The sequence below is a fragment of the Sus scrofa genome, chromosome 6, assembly GCF_000003025.6.
Source record: "Sus scrofa isolate TJ Tabasco breed Duroc chromosome 6, Sscrofa11.1, whole genome shotgun sequence".
Taxonomy (NCBI): domain Eukaryota; kingdom Metazoa; phylum Chordata; class Mammalia; order Artiodactyla; family Suidae; genus Sus; species Sus scrofa.
Window position 1 is genome coordinate 158,038,778 of NC_010448.4, and position 19,334 is coordinate 158,058,111.

Below are 19,334 nucleotides of genomic sequence, written 5' to 3' on the forward strand. Positions count from 1 at the left end.
CATAAATCAATGTCTGCCGCCCTGTTAGCTATGCATCAGCAGTCAGCGCCTGGGAGGTTTGCTCGGTAACAAAGCACCCGGCACCTCCGCGGGCCTCGACCGCCCCCTGTCGCGGAGCCAGCCCCACACCCCGGAGCCCGCGGGCAGCAGCCGGCCCTGCCACCTGCCCCTGCCGCCCCAGACCCCTCCTGCTCTGATCCCTCCCCCGGGACAGGCTGCTCCTCCCACCACGGGAGACCATGAACCCCTCTCCCGGCCTCTTCTCTTGACCTGTAAAGCCGGCTCCCGAGTCTCTGACTTTTATGGATCTGATGCTCAAGGGTTGGCATCCACGGCACCCTCACCTCTGCTTTATTAAGAGCTGGTTTATCTGTTTCCTGTTTGGGCCGGGCTTCTCTTAATTGAAATGCTCCCCATGCTGGAGAGCTGCTCTGTTATGGGTGTCGGCGCTCCCAGCAGCGTGCCAGCCGTTCCCCCAGATTTCCCCACCTCTCGTGGGGGTCGGGGGTGGGGTGCCAATGTTTTTGTTGTGTCTCTTCAGAGGTGTCTGAGGGGGTTAGAGCCTCCTCTGCTCCTGCACCCTTCTCTGCAAATCACTTAAAAAATAAAAGATTCTGATTTTTAAAAAATCAGATTCCTCAGCCCTTGCAGCAGAAGCGGTTTGAGGAAGGGAATTCCAGCAGATCCTGTGATAACACGCTTTGGTCTTACGTGGATTGAGATAGACCCCCTGAGTAAGGTCATGCCATCTTCCAGGGAGACTGCCCTTGAGGAATCTGGGCAGGGCCCTGGGGCCAGGGGGCAGGCGGGGCGGCGGTTGGGGGGAGGCTGGGCTTTCTTGCATGTTGCTTTCTTCACATGTCCCCATGAGAGCTGGGGACACAGTGCAGTAGGAGACCTGTAGTGTGGGTTCTGGGTTCATGTCGTCTTCCTGGCACCTTTCCCTGACAAGCCGCTTTTCCCATACGAAGGCTTTGGAATCAGCGAAGCCCCCTGTCCCAGGCCCACCCTTGGGATCCAGAAAGTTCCGTCTCTTACTAAGACCAAAAGAGTGGGGTTAGGCTTGGATGATCTCAGGTGGGGCCACAGCCTGCATGAAGTGTTGGCTCTGTGCTGGCTGCTGGGCTCCCCAAGGAGCTCCCTGACCCAGGGGGACACCACTTCAGCTTGGTGGGGGTGGGGAGCAGAGGGTCCCCGGCTGTGGGAGAGGCCCCCAAAGAGGGTTGTCGCAGCACTCGGCAGCTGTGAGCCAGGGCTTTGGAGCAAGACAGCCAGCCCATTGCTTGCATCCTGGTGACGTGTTCTGGGCACTGGTGTCATTCGGCAAATTACGATGCCTCTCTTTTGGAGCTCTGGCCAAGACTAATGACACATGCAAACATGTACCCGTGTTCAGTGGTGGTTTGTTACTGCCACGGAAACGTGACCCACTGATTCCAGGATCTGTGTTGACCAGCAGTCAGGAGCCTGGTGGCTGGGCCCCTGGAGCTCCCATGTGCCCCCTGCATGCCCCCCCGTTGTGACCCACCCCCACCCCCGAGTCTCTCCGCAGGTGCTTCCGGGTGGCCCTGGTTGGCACTTTGGTTGCCTTGGGCAAGTCCATTAAACCATCTGAACTTCAGCTGCTTCACCTGGAAGTCGGGGGTGAAGATACCCCTGGCCTCTTGGGGCAGTTGTGAGGCCTTGCCAGGCGCCTGGTGAGGCTAAAGCATCTGAATCCTGTGTTGTGGACACAGGCAGGTGTGTTCTGATCTGTTCTTTTCTGTGAGCTAGAGACCAGGGTGAAGGTAGGTCTTCCAGCTCAACCAAGAGCAAGGGCCGCCGTGAGTTTTCTCCTTTTGCCAGAAGGGCATCTCAGGCTCAATACAGCCTCGGTGGCAGTGATGCATGGGAGAGGTTCTGGGCATTCTCGAGATGGATTGGATTGGCTTTTTAGTGCTTAACCCTTCGGTTAGACTGACATTTTTGGCACTCGCTGAGCACCAGGTCTTGTTTGGCCCTTTCACATCTTACCTGACTTAATCCTGCCCACCTGGCTACACCCCCTTGGGTCCTGCCACCTTGACCCGTTGTTCGCTGGTCCACCGACAGGAGCTGACAGGGAAGTGGGTTGTAGGTCCAGACTGTTCTTGCCAGGCGAGTTAATGTCAGCTCTCCCACCCAGCGGGCTGGTTCTTTGCCTCTGCCGTTTCTCTTGGTATCCATAGGGGCTTGGTTCCAGGACCCCTCACCGGTACCAAAATCTGTGGATGCTCAAGTCCCTTATATGAAATGGCCGAGGGCAGTCTGCCTCCCTGTCCATGGGTTCGGCATCCGCGGATACAGAGGGCTGACTCTTCTCTTGCGTTCTGTCACTAGTGACTCTCACCCAGGTGTCACTGGAATTTCAGGTTCCCCACCTGTAAAACAGGATCGGCTCCACCTGGTTTACCACCTCTGAGTTTGGTCAGATGTTTGGAATGAAAGGCAGATCAGATGCCTGCCCAAGGGGCTGACACCCGGGCATCCGTGCTGTCCACGCACATCCGGGAGGAAGCACTCTCCGCCTCGCCCTGGGCTCCCAGGGCTTGTAGGGGCAGGGTGGTGTTGGGCTCCAGGTGTTCCTGGTCCATGGGATGGACTCCAGCCTGGACTCCCTCCGGGTCCATGGCGTGGCTCATCCTCTCCATTAGGTGGCCTCCCTGTCAGTGATGTGCCTTCAATAAAGGGATAAAGTTCAGACTCTTGGTAAGACATTCAGAGCTCTTTGTGATACCCCTGGCCTCTTGGGGCAGTTGTGAGGCCCTGCCAGGCGCCTGGTGAGGCTAAAGCATCTGAATCCTGTGGTTCCCTCACCCCACTGGACCAGCTGTTGATCCCTGGAATGAGGGCCAGAGCTTTTGCTCCCAGGGCCAGCCCTGCCCCCTCCAGCCTGTCTGCATGGCCTCTTGTGCAGACTGCAGCATTTCCCCTCCCCTTCTTGAAGGCTCTTCAATCGCAGGTCATTGTTGTCCAAGAAGACTTTGACAAGAGTCTTGTCCCATCCTTGCTTCAGGGTCTCAAATGATACACCCAAAATATGGATCCGATTAAGTGCCACTTGCTCAGATTAATTATAGTATCTGACCACCAGAGACTTACTCTGGAGTTCTGGAAAGGCTGTAGAAGTTTGGAGCCTTGCAGTCTGTCCTGGGGCGCTGCCTGTACTCTTCTGGGCCTCAGCCTCCCCATCTGAAAAACACAAGACTAGAAGGTGTGGACGTGAGAGGTGCAGGGGTAAACAGAAGACACCGAGGCCCTGTCTCCTGGGGGCTGTCGGGGCAGAAGCAATGGACCACTTCAAGGGGTGGCTTCTGCGGAGCTTGGTGAAGAAGACCCACTGTCAGGTGGGTTGGCGAGGGCCCCTCAGTGAGAGCCAGCGTGCAGCCAGGGCTCGCTGAGATGAGGACAGGTTGCATGTTCGTGGGCTCCCTGGGAGTCGGGTAATAGGAAGGCTTAGTCTGAGAAAGAGGGGCTTCCTGAAGGATTCCGTGAGGCGGGGAGGATCCCGGGCACAGCTTTATGTATCAGCAGCTGCCCTGCGGTGATGGCCAGTCCCCACCCTGGACTAAGTACTTGACTCTCAGTGTCTATGGCTGTCTGTGGGGGAGTGGGGTGGCCTCTTTTACACGTTAAGGAGTTTGGGGGGAGCTGTAGATCATGCTCCTGGCCTGTGAATCTGAGGCTCTCACAACAGCACCTGCCACAGAGCTGCATCCCTCACCGCCCCCAACCCTGTGGTTCCACAGAGGTGAACCAGGTTTCATAGCACCCTGCCTGGGCGACTGTGGGTGGGCTTCCCAGACCCGTTCATCCCAGTGTCCTAGTTCTGTCCCTCACCTCATCTTCTTTTGCCAAGGAAGCAAGACGAGACCTTGAGCCATTTCCCAAGCCTCTGAGGGAAGGAGAGGCATGAAAAACCACCTAGTCATCCAGGAAGCCACAAAACTGAAGGGGAAAGCTTGGCCAACTTTTCTCTTCCCTGCCCAGCCCTCTTCTGCTCAGTGGACAATCGGGGTTGACTTCGGCATTTTGGATTGATAGCTCCCATGGGCCTTGCGTCTGTCTCCCTGTCCTAGTTGATATGACCAGTCTTTATATTCGGGATCCTCTGTCCGGGCGTAAAGGGGTAGAACAGGAAGGCTGTGTGCACGCCTGCGCCCCGAGAGCTTCAAGTAGAGCAGGAATTCTCTGGGTGGACGAGGCAGTGCCTTCTTAATATGCACCTCGCCTTCGCTGTGCTGCTGTGATGAACAGCGGAGCTTGAGCGTTGGCGAGGGGTGGTATGAAGGCTGGCAGGCAGGAGCGGGATGCGTCTTTGCTGCACTATCCATTTTTAGAGCAAGAGGCAGTCTTTGGCGGGGGATGGGGGTGGGATTCTCTGAGCAAGGTAGGCACCCTCCCTGTGTTCCCCGGGGTTGGCGTGGCTCTGGATCCTGGGTCTGCCTCTCCCACTTAGCACAGAGCTGGTCTCTACTGCAGCCGGGAGACGTCGGGGAGGGAGAAGGTGGGGCTGGAAACTCACATGGCAGGACTGGGTCTCAGACACCCTCGCCCGGCATTTGATCCCAGCTCCTGGCCAGCATTAAAAAGGGCTGGTTCTTGAGGGCTGGAGGGTGGCTTAGTGGGGAGCAGGTATGTACTCGCTGAGTAGGCAGCGAGAGCTGGCAGTTAGCACCCCAGACAGCTTGAACTCACTGTTCTCTGGTGTCCACAAGTCTGTTTCCACCTTGCAAGTGGACACGGAAACATCCCTGGAAAGGAGCAGAGTGGATGTGCCCTTCCTAAGACCTAGTGCTTACGGCCCCTCCCTTGCCTGAGCTCCCAAGGTTTATCACCCCACCCATCAGCCCGGAGGTCTCAGCCCCAGAGTCCCCATCTGGTACAGGAGACCCTCCAGCACCGCACCCCCTCCTGCCGCTGCCACAGCGACGCCGATCTCAGCCCGGAAGCCCCTTCTGTCTCTGCTCTGCCAGGGGACACCTGTGCCTCCCTCCACGACCTTGCCGCTCAGTGTGATTGTTCTGTAATCGCAGCCCCTCGCTCCTAGTGCACCTGGTCGCTGCCTCTGCTGATGCCGCTGTGGTGATGGTGATGCCTTGGTCTCTCCACACAGCCTGGGACTCTTTCGGGGAGGGTCAGAGTACTGCTTATGTTTGTGTCTCCAGCACTCAGCACGCACTCCCCCTCCCCAGGATGCTGGGACCCGCTGGCTGGATGCCCTGCCACGTAAGTTCTCCATATCAGTGCTTTTCCTGTGTTCCTGAAACAAGTGCTCAGATCTGTGGACACAGGGACAAACATCGACGCTTCAGCAGGGAGGCCCCACGGGTTTAATGCCTGGAGACAGCGTCCCCTCTCCTGTCCCAACCACAGCCATTCACGGTAGCCCTTTCCAGAGATGACCCTAGAGAATGCCTCCGAATTCACTGCATAGGAAAGGGTCAGACAACACCAACTTCCTGCAGGAACTCAGGTTGGAAATCAAGTCCCCAGAATGTTTTGTGCTGGCAAGTGAGGGAAGAGTGCATTTTCCAGCATTGCAGCGGGAATGAACTTGGAGAGGATGGTGAGCCAGGAGAGGGTCTGGGACCAACCAGCCAGACGTGAGGGCTGGTTATCGTGTTACAATAATGAAAAGTCATTTTGTTCAAGACCAGTGGCCCAGAAAGCAGAGCATTGGTCACATGGCATGTTCGTGGGGGAACCAGAACTCAGGTTTGCTGACCCCAGGTCCAGGAACCCTTTCTCTAGTCTTCAGTGGGATAAATTCTGGCTCTTCTAAATAATACTCTAGTGTCACTGGACTTCAGTTTTCTCCTTTGTAAAATGGGGTTAATTTTTGCTTCACTGACCTTATGAAAGAGATGGGAGGTTAAAATGAGAAGGTAAGATACGGTATTGTTTTGTTAAGACCTCCGTACCTCAGTATTTTTCCCTCTTCAGTCTTGAAAACCATTATGAAGCTCCAGGGTCAGCAGACTTTTTCTGCAAAGGGCCGGATGATAAATATTTTAGGCTTTGTGGGCCATCTGGTCTGTGTCACAACTATTCAGCTCTGTGGATAGAGCCTAAAAGCAGCCACGGACAGTACCTAAATGAGTGTGGCTGGGTTCCGATAAAACTTTATTTACAAAAACATGTGACTTTGGGCCCCAAGCCCTAGTGGGCTGACTTTCTGGGAGCTCAGCGTGATGGCCATGCCCTGGGCGTCCTCGTGCCAGCAGCGGACCCCAGCCTCCGCTCTAGGTGTGGTGCTGGGTGCCGAGCCTGGACCTGGGACCCGTGAGCCCAGGTCCCTGGAGCTCGGCCTCCCCGTCTGTGCGCGGGGCTGGGGCAGAGGCAGGGAGCAGCGTGGGGGATAGGCGGGGGGAGCCTGCATTAGGTCTTGGACGCCGCCTGTACTTTCATTTGCCATGTTTCCTCCCTTTGTTTTGAAAACGCTTGCCTGCTGATGCTGTGTCTCTGTCCCCGTGGGGCCTCTTGCGTGAAACATTCTCTGAGCGCCTCCTGCGGGTGTCCTGGCGGCCCCGCCAGATTCATAAGTGCGCAGGCTTCTTGCCACCTGCCCAGTGCGGTCCCTGCTCTTCGGAGAGAGGCGGGGGTGGCCAGCTGGGGCCTTTGCTCAGACAGAAATCGTGGAGTCTTTTCACAGATCTTGGCACAGAGTGGCCCCCGGCGGCTGTGAGGATTCTTGATGTTACACAGAGGTGACCCCAAGGGGGATGCATTGTATACTGTCCTGCTCCCTCTCCTGGCGACTTCCTCACCATCCCAGGAAGATGGGCCACCACCGCTTGCCAGACCCACTCGCCTCATGCGGTGCCCAAGGAGGGTCATGGTGGCTGAGGATTCGTCCCCTAGACGGCGGGCGGCCCCCAACTCTGAGCTTTCAGGGCCATGCCTGAGGCGGTGGCTCCACAGCCGGGTGTGGCCCAGCTCAGCCCCTTCTACCCAAGCTTGGTAATTGCAGCTCCACCTCTGGCCTGTACCTCCCGTGTTCACAATGCCGAAAGACGCCGCTTCCCCAGAGGGGGCAGATAGAAGCAGGATAGGGAGGCAGCCGTCCAAGCCGCTGCCAAGTACATTCCCATGGGTCGAAGTGAAGCCGTAACTTTTTCTGCTTGGAGCTGCCTGTCAAGGGGAGGGGGAGGTTAAAGCCCTCCCTCCCCTGGCCAGGTGGTCGGCCTCCTGCTGCAGGGAGGCTGTGGGTGGCGGCAGACCGCTTGATGGATGGGGGATGTCGGTGGCACGCGGACACACCTTGGCCCTCTCCCCAGAATGGGCTTACGGCATTTTCCATCAGCATTCGTGTCCAAGGAGCAAATTGGATTGTCTGTCGCATGCTTGTTACCATGTGTATAATTAATGTAATTTTATATTCACTCAATTACGGTGACACGCCCAACAGGCGGATTACACAGGCCACCAGTAATGCCAGTCGTCCGTCTCCCACTGCCAGTCCATGAAACCCACCCCAGCAGCCTTGCCAGAGCAGTGGCCACTGGCCCCAGGAGCTGGGGGGGAGGCGGGGATGTGTGGAGCCTTTTGTCGCTTGGCAACCTAAAACTTCAAGTCGGCTCTCCCCAAGGGCTTTCTGACTCAAGGCAGATGTGGCCTGGATGGTAACGACCGGGCATTCAGCCGTTCCGGAGCAGAGTGTCACCTGGACTCCTTGCCCCCCTTATGGAGGCGCAGCCCTGGCACCGGCATGCCAGCCGGACTCCAGCCCTGGTACCTTGGGCTTTCACAGCCGTTCAATGCCCCCGGCCCACTTCTGCACCCAGAAAGCCTGGGCTGTCTCCGCTCTGTTGCTCTGAGAGTCCATGATTTCCAGGCAGGTTGAAGAGAATGTGGAGTGGCATTTGATGAAGATGCCATGAGTTCTGTAAATACTAAACCTAGCACATAGCTTTTACTACCTTTCTCCTTAAAAAAAAAAAAAAAAAGAATTTTTTTTTTTTAACTCTGATTTTTCAATTTACGACACTGTCCTTCCCTAACTCCCAAAAGTCTTCAGCTCAGACGACCCGGTTGTTACTCATGTCCTAGTTTTTTAACCCAAAGGTGTTGTTAGAGGTACCCACCCAGGGACTGGCTGACCGTGGCCGTGGGGTCCGCTTGCTGGCCGAGCCTCACCGCCCTGCCCTGGACGTCCCCGTTGGGACTGTGTCACTGCCCTGGAGGAGCCCACACAGCATCCACAGAAAGGGCAGGATATCCAAAGAGGATGCAGGTGCTGGGAGGGCACCCGGCTGGGTGTAGACCAGCTCAGGCTTCACAGCGGAGGAGGTGGGGGCTTTCAGCAGGCCGAGGCAGGTGAGCCTGCCGAGTTAGTCTAGCCCCCGCTTTCCCCGTAAAGGGGCAGGAAGTGGCTGTGGAGCATGAGGCGTGGGGGCCATGGGAGACGGGGGACCTGTGCCTAGCGCCATCCGCTGTACCCCCTCCCTGCAGGACCCGTGGAAGATCCCCTGTTCCTTACGAGGAAACTGGACTCTCAGCATGTCCTGGGGGAGCTGGGGTGGATGCCAGGGTGGTGTTAGCATTGACGCTTTCCCCATCACACGCAGGCTTGTCCCCCAAGGCTGGCTTCAGGGAAAGCGAGGGGACTTAACCAGAAATGACCATGGGCGTGTCCTGCTGACGGTTCTGAGAGGCTGTTCTGCAGAGACCTCAGGTCCGCTGTGCCGTGGGAACACTCCGCTCCCCACCATGCTGATGAGGGCAGAGGGAGGTTCTTTCCTGAAACCATCAGCATCCAGAGTGTTAGTGGGCAGCCTGGTGTTTGCCTCCATCACACCCGGAGCAGAGCCTGAGTGGCTCTCGGGGGCTGCTGGATGTAGCATCACCCAGTGCTGAGTGGCAGGAAGAAAAACAAGGAAGTGCGGGGGTAGGTATCTCCGGTCAGAGACCTGGGGAACATCCGAAAGGAATGGCAAGTCTGTTAACAGGGTCTGGGGCAGACAGGAAGCGGGCACCTTTCCTGCTTCCTTTTCCCAGAGTCGGTGGCAGGGATTTCCCAAAGTGGGGCGTCCCCTCCATGCAGGTCTCCTTGCTATCACTGCAGTGCAGTGCGATGGAAAGAGTTCTCACCCCTCAGGGGACCCCAGTTCTCATCCCAGCTCCCTGTGGGCTTCTGTCCTGTGGCCACCCTGGCCCTCAGTTTACCTGTCAGCTTCTCTTGGAGCCTGTGGAAGTTGCAGCTGACCTGCCAGCCTGTTTGTCACCGTGTCCTCCTTCGTCCCAGCTAGTCTGGGAGCTTCCAGGGCCAGGACGAATCTGATATGCTTCTGTGACCCCTCCCTTCCCCCCAGGTGCCCGGGAGGTCAGCAGGCGGCATATGTGTGCAGGTGAGGCCTTCAGCCTCTAGAAGCATCGCTGAGGGCTTGTAGACCAGTGGACGTCTAGGACCCCCAGGGCTGTCGATTGAGACCTGGAGGCCCAGACCCACCATGTAATAGCTCTGTGATCCTAGGCAAGAGGCTTCGGCTTGCTGAGCCCCAGATCCTCGGGTATAAAATAGGGCAGTTAATAGCCCTTCCCTTGAGGAGGTGAGGACGACCTGAGCTAATGCCAGTAAAGGCCACCTGCATGGTGTGCTGTAATCGTTCCCATTTCAGTGATGCGCAGTCAGTGGCAGAGTCAGCATTTGAACCCAGTTCTTTTCCAAACTCTGTTTCTTTGTCTGCAATGGATGGGGACGTGATACCATGAAGAGGGTCCCGGGCTGGCGTTAGGAGAGGAGGCTGAGCCACCAGCTTCATCTCTGTGGCCTTGGACAAGTCACACCTGTGTCGGGGGCCTCCAAGGACGTTGGAAGACGTATTGATCTGTCTGGGCCACCGACAAGCAGGTGACTGCCGGGCGGATGTGGTTCCCTCCAAGCTTCTAGTGGGACTCCCAGCTCATTCTAGCCTGATGTTCTGTGCAGCTCAGATGTCTGCCTATATCCACCCCGCGCCCCCCCACCTCCCCCCGCCCCAGACATGTTGGGAGGGGATCACGCGGCACCTAGGACGGAGAGCCTCCAAGGTCCGTGGGGGAGATGGTCTCGATGGAGCAGGATGCAGAGGTTCATCCTGCCCAACAGGCTTCCAGACACATCTATGTTGGGTTCTTCTAAAGTTTTCAGCAAGTAGCAGCCAGGAAGGCCCCATGGCGGGGGAGTCCTGTGTGGGACACCCTGCGGTATTAGCACCTTTAAGACTCCCACCCTCTCTCCATCTCCGTCCTTTGTCCGCCTGCCTGCCAGGGCTGTTTAGGGTTTGGGGAAGAGAACAGCCAACGTCACGACAAAGGTCAAACTCTTAAAACTAAATGCTTTTTTTTTTTTTTTTTTTTTTTTGGTCCACCTCCTATGTAGTCTTTTGCTTGAGTGGGTAATGCGTTGGAAAGACTAAGGGTTTGTCTGCTCTAAACCTGCCTGTCGGTCTCTTGTTGAGGATGCAGACTGGGAAGAGCAGAGCACGTTCTTGTGGTTTCATAGAACCCAGGGCAGCAGATGCCATGCCTCCTCGTGGAGGTGGGCAACACGACGGTTGTCACCGTTACACGAGCAAACGCTCCCCTGGCGTGGAGCCCCGTGCTCTGCTCCCGAGAACGAGCCAAATGTGCAGGGCCCTCCCTGTGCCACTGCATCCGTTCTTGGGGACAGAACCCAGATGCAGATCTCGTGACCGAGAGCTCCAGGCTGAGCGGAGGTAGCCGAGATGCAGAGGATGGAGACTGGGGAGGATGCGGGGGACCCACTGGGAAAGGTGGGCTTCTGGCTCCACGGAAGAAAAGCTTTCTGACGCGTAGAGCTCCCAGTAGTGTTGGGAGCCGTGCTGGGAAGTGGAGAAGCAGAGCCTGGGCAGCCTGACCGGGCCTGGCAGGGGAGCTGCATGCTCCGGAAAGGTGAATGCTGAACTGTGTCTTTGCTGGATGTGTCCAGACTGTGTGGGATTTTCTCTCCAGGTGACCGACCAGCCTGGGCCAGGGTTTCTGTGTCCTCACAGGACAGGGAGTTGCCGGGGCTGGGCTGGGGCCTCCCTGGCCGGCCACACTCTCTTCCCTACTCCCTGTCCACTCACCAGGGCTCAGAGTCCAGCTGGGGGCCTCTGAGGTGAAGCACACACACCAGGCCTGCCCTCTGAACCTCAGGAGGCCCAGGCAGCCCTCATGCGGGGCCAAGAGGTGGCGGGAATAAGACTCAGCTCTGAGCGTTGGCCTTGAGCAAGGACTGTTCTTGTCTGAGGTCCCCGGGGGAATCTTGGGGGCTCTGCTTACTTTTTTTTTCCCCTGATCATCAGCCAGTGAGCCACTCCTAACCTCCCCTGGCTGATAGGGGTGCACAGGTGTGCGGGACCCGCCCGAGCCACACTCCTGGCCCCGAGCAAGCTCCCTGTTACCAGGGATGGCGGCCAAGCATGGCGAGGGAGGAGACGCGCCTTCCTGCCAAGAGCTGAGGACCCGACAGAAGGCCTTTTGCCCCCTCTTGGCGACTGGACCTCACCCTTGAATCGTCCTCCTCCGTTCTTTTCATTTTCCTTTTTTTGGGGGGTTGGCTCCAAATTAGCTTATTTTGTTTACATTGCACCCAAGTTTCATGGTACAAAAGACTTGCAGGTGCAAATATGTCCCGCCTTCATTAACTTCCCCTCCCTTTTTAATTTATGTGATTTCAATTTTCCTTCCCTGTACTGTTAATTAGGGGACCCTCTAATCAGTGCCATTATCACAGTGGTATTCATGTTTAGGAAAGCCGCTAAACAAATGCTTGCAAAATTGCTAAATGGCTAATTAATGTCTGTTAATTAAGAAAATTGCTCATGGTAACAAACCATGCCGTTGCTGGCAGCCGCTAGAAAGACACACACTTGTTGAAATTCGTAGCGTGGCAGGTAGAGGAACATCTGCTCCGCAGAGCTTTGCGGAAGTGAGCAGCCCCACGCTTGGCCCAGAAGCTCCAGGCCTGTGCTCAGCACGCCCCTCGCCTTTCTCCGCACGCCTCTGTCTCCGTGCTCCCTGCCTGCTCCCAGCTCCGGGCTGTGCTTCCTGAGCGGGCAGGAGGCCGGGCTGCCTGGCCTCGAGGGAAGAGGCTGAAGAAGGAAAACCCTGCCTGTGTCTCAGAGATTCTTTCTCCCTCTTTTTCATGTCACCACACTCATCCCCCGTGCATGTGTGGAATTTTTCTCAACTTCCAAGCATAGTGGCACAATTCCAGGTGGAAAGAGTGATTTAGGGCCTGCTCATCACCAGGACCAGCATCCCCCTCCCAGTGTCCCGAGTGGACAGCAGGGCACATCCCCAATGGGCCCTTCATGCCCCCCCCCTTTTTTTTTTGCTTTTTAGGGCCACATTTGCGGCCTGTGGAGGTTCCCAGGCTACGGGTCGAATCAGAGCTGCAGCTGCCGGCCTCCGCCACAGCCACAGCAACGCCAGATCCGAGCTGTGTCTTCAACCTACACCACAGCTCACGGCAGTGCCGGGTCCTTAACCCACTGAGCGAGGCCACAGATGGAACCCACAACCTCATGGTTCCTAGTTGGATTTGTTTCCAACGCGCCACGGTGGGAACTCCCCTTTCACGCTTCTTGATTGTGACCCACAGTAGAAAATCCCTTTGACAGAGTGACCCAGTACACGCACACACACACATTTTGTAAGTAGAGATTGATGACAAATATCTGCCTTAAAACATAGAACGCTGTCTGATAGTTTCTGTTTTTTATTCTGTTCCAAGTTTTAACAAACAATAGTGGCGACCCACCAAATTGATTTCACCCCCACCGAAGGGCTGCAGCCCAGGGTCTGACCAACCCTGTGGTTTAAGTGCCTTCATCCTCCCATCTCTTCTGTGGGGGGTTGAAGCCAGCCTGCATAGCTTAGGCCTTCAGAGGTCAGCTTGGGACAGGGGAGGCTCACCACCAACTGGAGCAGAGAGCACCACCTCTTGCACCCACCCAGCCCCCTCCTCCTGCCCCCCGCCCCCGCCCCCCGCTTGACTGGGCTACAGGGGTCAGGGTGCGGCTTAGGCCCCTCAGGCTCCTCCTGGCCCTGCCCTCTACCAGTGTTTGGCTGTGGCCAAGTCCCCTACTCCTTGAGACTCACTTTCCTAATTGGTAGAAATAGGAGTGAGACGCCCACGTCACGGGGCCAGGTTCAAGTGAAGGAGCATTAAGAACTGTACCGCGTGGGCGCTCAGAGACCACCGCCTCCTCTTGTCCTCCGTGTGTTCAGTCTCTGGCACCACCTCGCTCCTCCTGTCTGTTCCCGCTCATCCATCAGGGCCCCTCCCCTCCATAGCCTGGTCACCAGGTCCTTGCCCAGTCCTGGTCCTCGACCCATCTCTGTCCCCACAGCTGGGCGCTCCCAGAGAGCAGGGCCTCCTGGTCCTTCCAGCGGCCCTGGAAGCGGCACGTGGGCACCCTGCAGGCCGGGTCCGGTGGCCGTGCGTCCCCGAGCCCTGGTCAACCAACGTATTTAACATGGCAAACTCCTGGGCAGCGGCAGACCGTGCCGGCCCTGCTCCCTCGTGCTTCCACAAAGGAGCTTGATTTTATTTGTCCTGCCTGCAAATCCCCCGTGAATGTGTTTATCAGCTTCTCTCCCTCCCACCCGCCGATTCACACCGTTGAGCCGGCGACCCCGGCAGCAGCAGCAGCAGCAGCAGCAGCAGCAGCAGCTCGCACCTCCCTGCCAGCCAGAGCCCGCCGCCCGCACGCCCACCCTTCGTTTTGGTTCAATTTTTGTTCTTTTAAGCTTCTCCTGCGCTTCTCCATGTGCTGTGATCTATAACCTGCCTCTACTGTCTGGCCTCACAGGGTCCTCCGGGGTCACAGCCCTCGCCGCACGCACAGCCTCCACCTCACAATCCCAGCAGCATGATGGGACCCCACAGTCAGGTAAACGCACTGTGGCTCGGCTGCCCGCCGGGGGGCGCGGGGCCCCAGGAGGACAGAGCCAGCAGAGGAAAACCAAGAACCAAACTTTGCTCTCGCCATTGCCTTCGAGGCTCTTATGGACCCAGGAGATTGCCCCTCCCTCGCCCCTCCACCCCCAAATTTATCTTCTTTTTCCCGAAGATCCTTCTCCTCCTTGGATATCACACCCCGCGGGGATATGAAACCAAAAGAAAACTCTTCCTGTGACCTTGTCAGCGGCCTTTGCGTTTTTGTTTTTTCCTCTCTCACTTTTGGTTTGGTTTTTGAGTTTGGTTAACCATCGTTTGTGACCGAAGCTGCATCCCTGGCCTTTTCTTTGTGCGCTCTCGCTGCTGAGAAAGCTTTCTTGCCCGTGCCCCTGCATTCAGTTAGGGCGCCCGCGGTCCCCTCACTGTTTTCATTTCGTGCCTCCTCCCCCTCCCCCACTCGCTCCCCGCCCACCCCACCCGCTGTGTCCGTGGTTTCCGTGCGTGCGTGTGTGCGTGCGTGTGAGTGCGCGTCCAGCTTTGTCTGCACACTTGAACATTTGCTGTAGGAGTCCCCCTCCGATTCTTTCACTTGCCCTTAACCAAGAGCAGAGGTCTCCCCTTTGGCCCTGCATCAATGTAACTTCCTCCACGTCCCGTGCCAAGTCCCCACCGCTGTCCCCTCTGCACCCAGAGTAGATCCCTGCCTGCGGATGCGGGGTCAGGAGTCGCATTTGTGGTATGCATCCATCCCTCCCTCCGCCCAGAGGAAGTTTTGCCCGGAGGGAAGAGGCCACGGGAGGAACAGAGTTTAAAAGACCACGCGGTGTAACAAAACTGGACTTTGTGGAGTGGAGCGCATTTGTGTTTGTCACTGTGCAGTACTGCAGGCTGTCATTGAACTAATGCCCTGTAATTGCAGCCTTTTATGTCACCGCGATACGCAGGCGGCCCCCGGCCCCCGATCAGAATGGGAAACCAGGTACGGTACCTTTTCATGTTCTCTCCTCTCACTCAGCCACCCTTGACCCTAGCTGGACTTTGACTCAAATCAAAATCAGAAGAAATGGGAGGTGGAGGGCCAGTTTTAAAGTGGGAGGCAGGTCCCAGAGAGGGCCCTGTGTCGGTTTGGTGTCCCGTGCAGCCCCTCCCAGCATTTCACCTGCCCCTCCTGGTGGGCTTTGGGCAGCCAGTTGTGGTGCAGCAGGGTGGGAATGCTGGGTTTCCATTGTTCTCGAGAAGGTGGTGATGCCCCGGCCCCTCCCCTCCACCCTCTTCTTGGAAAAGTGTCTTCTTCCTTAATGAAGTTAATTGACAACGTGCATTTTTTCCTGGAAGCTTTTGAGAATTGCCAAGGCTGGTAAATATAATCCTGCTATTAAGGGGAGAAATGGCCCGTAGGAATGCTTAGATCAGGAGCCTAGATGCAGCGAGCAGGACTTGTGTGAGTTTTCAAGCAATGTCTGCCTGCTGCCCAGACCCAACTCAAAACAAGAAAGGATTTGTTCGTGTAATTAGAAAAGGGGTCTGCTTGCGGGGAGGGCTTTGCAGCCTGGAGTTGTGTGCCTTCTGCTGGCCCACGAGGGCTGGCAGTTCTAGGTGGTCTGGAGAAATCGGTCCCCAGCTGCCCTCCCTGGTTCAGCCCATTGGGGGGCAGGAGGGGGGCTTTACAAGTTAAGATAAATGTCTTCTTTGGAGGGTAGGCAGTCTTACAAGAAACCCTGAAGACACATGAGGGAAATTTCTTTTCATTTTATTTTTATACATAATTCTTAGCGTGACCTTGCAGAAGCCCTTCAAAAAAAAAAAAAAAATCTGACAGCAGCACCAGCACACTGAGCCCTTGTTGCCTTTGGAGCTGGGATTTCAGTCACCAGTTAGATGGGCGTGACCTGAGTGTCACTCCTCCTGCTTCTCAAGGCTCTGCAAGAAAGCCCCTGAGCGAGACTCGACAGGGACTTTGGAGAGATGCTCGTAACCAGGGACTCCAGTTTTTGGGGTTTTTTTGTTTGTTTTGGTTTTTGCTTTTTAGGGCCACACCCAAGGCATACGCAGGTTCACATATGCCCCAGGCTAGGGGTCGAATCAGAGCAGCAGCTGCCAGCCTAGGCCAGAGCCACAGCAATGCCAGATCCGAGCCATGTCTGCAACCTACCTCACAGCTCAGGGCAGCCCCAGATCCTTAACCCACGGAGCAAGGCCAGGAGTCGAACCCACATCCTCATGCATAGCAGTTGGGTTCGTTATCACTGCACCACCGTGGGAACTCCCAGGGACTCCAGGTTTGCAGTTGAACAGCCTTCCCCTTTCCACTTCTTTTTTCTCTGCAAAAATCTTTTCTTCCCTATGTTCTGTGACACGAAGGAGAAAAATTCCGACAAGAATTAGAGCCAGCTGTTTGACCAAAGAGGGACCCTAGGATGTGTCATGATGAGGAAACAGAGGGTCAGAATGGAGCAGGGACTTCGCTCAGTCTCCCGGGGAGCTGGGCTCAAGTCAGTCTCCACCTCACGCAGCTCAGTGAGCTTTCGTGGTTGTAAAAGAGCTGCCCTTGCCCTTGTTTTTAACAGGCCACCCAGGGGGCCTCCTCTTCTGCCACAGGCATGGGGGTCTGCCTTGCCCTTATGTTTAACAGGCCACCCAGGGGGCCTCCTCTTCTGCCACAGGCACGGGGTCGGGGGTTTAGCAGCTTCCCCTCCTCCGCCTCCAGGGCACTCCTTGGCCCAAACTAGCCTCCGGCCCAGGGAGAGAACAGATGCCTCCTCGGTGTAATTGTGGCCCCTTCTCCAGCACCGAAGGGACACGAGAGGAAGCGTGTATATTTCTCTTTGTCAGTTAAGCACGAGCAGATGCCCCAGAGAGCAAAGGGGAAAGAAATCAATTGTCATCTGCACCTCGCATTTCGGTTCAGTGGGCCCAGGCCCCCCCCCCGCCCCCCGTGTGAAATCTCTTCCGATTTCCAGCTTCCTGCGGGCAAGAGATTTTCCTCCAAGGGGCGGTGGGGGGCGGTGTGTCCCTTTCCCAGGAATTGTCCCTGGGAGTCTCTTGGAGAGGGCCTCAGTGGGGGGCTGCTGGTTCAGCAGAAACCTCTGTGTCACCGAGTTAGCTCTCCCCTCCCCAGGGCAGAAGGAGGGAGCCAAGCAGCCCAGGCTCCCCCCACTTGGAGGAGGGCGGTGAGCGGGGCATTCGGGGATGCGAGGAGCTAGTCGTTGATTTGGACTTAAAGCCTTGCCTCCTCCCCGCTGTCTGCCTTGCTTGTACAGAGAGTACTGCTATGTTTGGGGGAGGGTAGGTGGGGGGGTGGAAAGTGGGGTTCGGCAGGGTTTCGGAGAGGACAGCTAGAGGCCGGAGCTGTCAGGGAGCCCTGTCATCCCAGTGGAGCCCCCGCCCCACCCAGGACTTGGCAGGCAGCTGAGTGACCGTGCAGACCCTGCTGGGATTTGTCTGTCCCCTGGGCAGACACTTCCTGCACTTGCCTACGGCTGTAGGTGAGGTGCTGGCCTACCTCCGGGAGCCCTGGGGGCGGCCCCAGGGCATCTCTCCCCAGCAGACCCCCAGGGTGGTGTGCCCGGCACACTTGCAGTCCCAGACAAGCTGTTATTTTTCTTCTCTCACAGCTTCAGGGTTTCAGCTCTTTCAGTGCACACCTTTGCCTGGTAGCGGAGGCCCAGACTGCCTCAGGTCAGGGTCACCCGATGAGGAAAGCGACACCCCAGCCCCTTCTGAGGCCTCTGAGCAGCCCCACCCTGCTCCTGAGGCCTGACTCAGCGCGGTTAGGTGAACCAAGGAAGAGCTTCCGGCCAGAACTAGGGGTCTCGCGGTTGCCCGCCCCCCCAGGGCTGCCCCATCAGAGTGGGACGGGAGCTTACCAAGACCTCAACATCCCAAGAGCCCCCACCCCCACCCCCCAGCCAAACTAGACAGCCTCTGTGGAAGGCCTCCCTGTGCCCTCTGAGTCCTGTAACCAGGCTTGAGAAATATCCCAACCCCACCCCCGTCGAGTGGGCAGACGTGAACCAGCCAAATGATTCAGAGCTTGGGAACTCAGGGAAGGTGGGGGAGGAAGCACGAGGTCAGATGGGTCGAACCTGGGGCTGGAGAGGTGGACTGTCAGCAGCCCCAGGCAGATGGAAAACGCAGGTTCCAAATGCCACTTCATGGACAGCAGGGACTCCCAGGCTTGCATGGCCCCCTCGTAAGGCTCTCCCTCCCTAGACAGACAGACAGACAGACACACACACACACACACCCGTTGTACAGCTAAACGGTGAGCACTTGTCCCTCTGTTTCCCACCCCCTCATTCCAGAGCTGGCCTGGAGCTCACTGTTGCGCCAGCAGCCCCTACTCGGCCGTGCCCACAGCACAGAAGGGCTGGGGGTCCCGGTCACAGGTGCCCAGCTTTCACAAAGGCTTTCTTCTCCAAGCCAAGGGCCTGTGCTTAGTCCTAAGCCACAGGGTTTAAAAGCAACTCCCTCCCTCTCCTCTCCCAGCTCTGCTTTTCTCTTTTTTCACGTTGCAGCCAAAATAGCTTCCGTCCCAAATAAATCACGGGTAATGGGTTTTCGGAGTGGGTGTGCCAAGCGTTCACTCAGGAAACCCCTGGCACCTTGTCCTCATCTCGATAGTGATCACACCAGGCTTTGGGGCAGGTTCTTCCTCAGTGTCCCTCTCACCCTCTCCTGGAGGCCCCCTCCTTCACTCCTGGGGTTGGAAGGTGGCATTTCTTGTGGTGGAAGAGGACAGGGGTCCAGAGTCCTGGGTGTCCCTCCTGGCTCAGCCCGCAGGTGACTGAGGGCACTGGGGCCTCTGGACCCATCCTCATCTAAATCTCAGAAGCCCCCTGGTCAGTCCCCTGCTCCCCTTTAAAAAGGACCTCCTGGAGTTCCCTTTGTGGCGCAGTGGAAGTGAATCTGACTAGGAACCATGAGGTTGCAGGTTCAATCCCTGGCCTCACCCAGTGGGTTAAGGATTCCATGTTGCTGTGGCTATGGAGTAGGCTGGCAGCTGTAGCTCTGATTCGACCCCTAGCCTGGGAACCTCCATATACTGCGGGTACAGCTCTAAAAAGCAAAATAAAATAAAAAGGACTTCCCGTGGTGATAGGATTTTGGCTTATGCATCTCTGGTGTCCCTGCAATTTGGGGTCGGGGGAGGGAAGGAGTTGCATCTCCATGAGGCCAAAGAAAGACAGGGTTTGGGTGGTAAAAGGGAGGGAGCAGTGCGGCCTCCGAGGGGTGTGTGGCAGGCGGTGTGGCCAGAGTGACCGGGCTCTGGCAGGTATACGGACCCAGGAAGGCAGCAGCGCCCGCGGCAGATGAGCGCCCACATTGCCCTTTTCTGTAACACCTGCCAGAGCTGACTGCCCCTCCGGGGGACCCCTTAGCCGGGGTGGTCTCTGGGGCGCCATGAGTGGCCCCCAGTGCT

The 19,334-nt window shown here is 57.0% G+C and overlaps 1 protein-coding gene across 4 annotated transcripts in view; it reads left to right on the forward strand.

The window, feature by feature from the left end:
* Positions 1–19,334, forward strand: part of SSBP3 (single stranded DNA binding protein 3) — a 169,896-nt gene that overhangs the window by 127,195 nt on the left and 23,367 nt on the right. For 2 of the 4 annotated variants that reach the window (XM_021096594.1, XM_021096593.1), the window contains 2 exons: positions 13,824–13,904; positions 14,832–14,891. In XM_021096594.1, the coding sequence (XP_020952253.1) occupies positions 13,824–13,904; positions 14,832–14,891 (141 nt within the window). The remainder of the gene's footprint in view (positions 1–13,823; positions 13,905–14,831; positions 14,892–19,334) is intronic. The other 2 variants (XM_021096596.1, XM_021096595.1) reach the window with 1 other exon arrangement.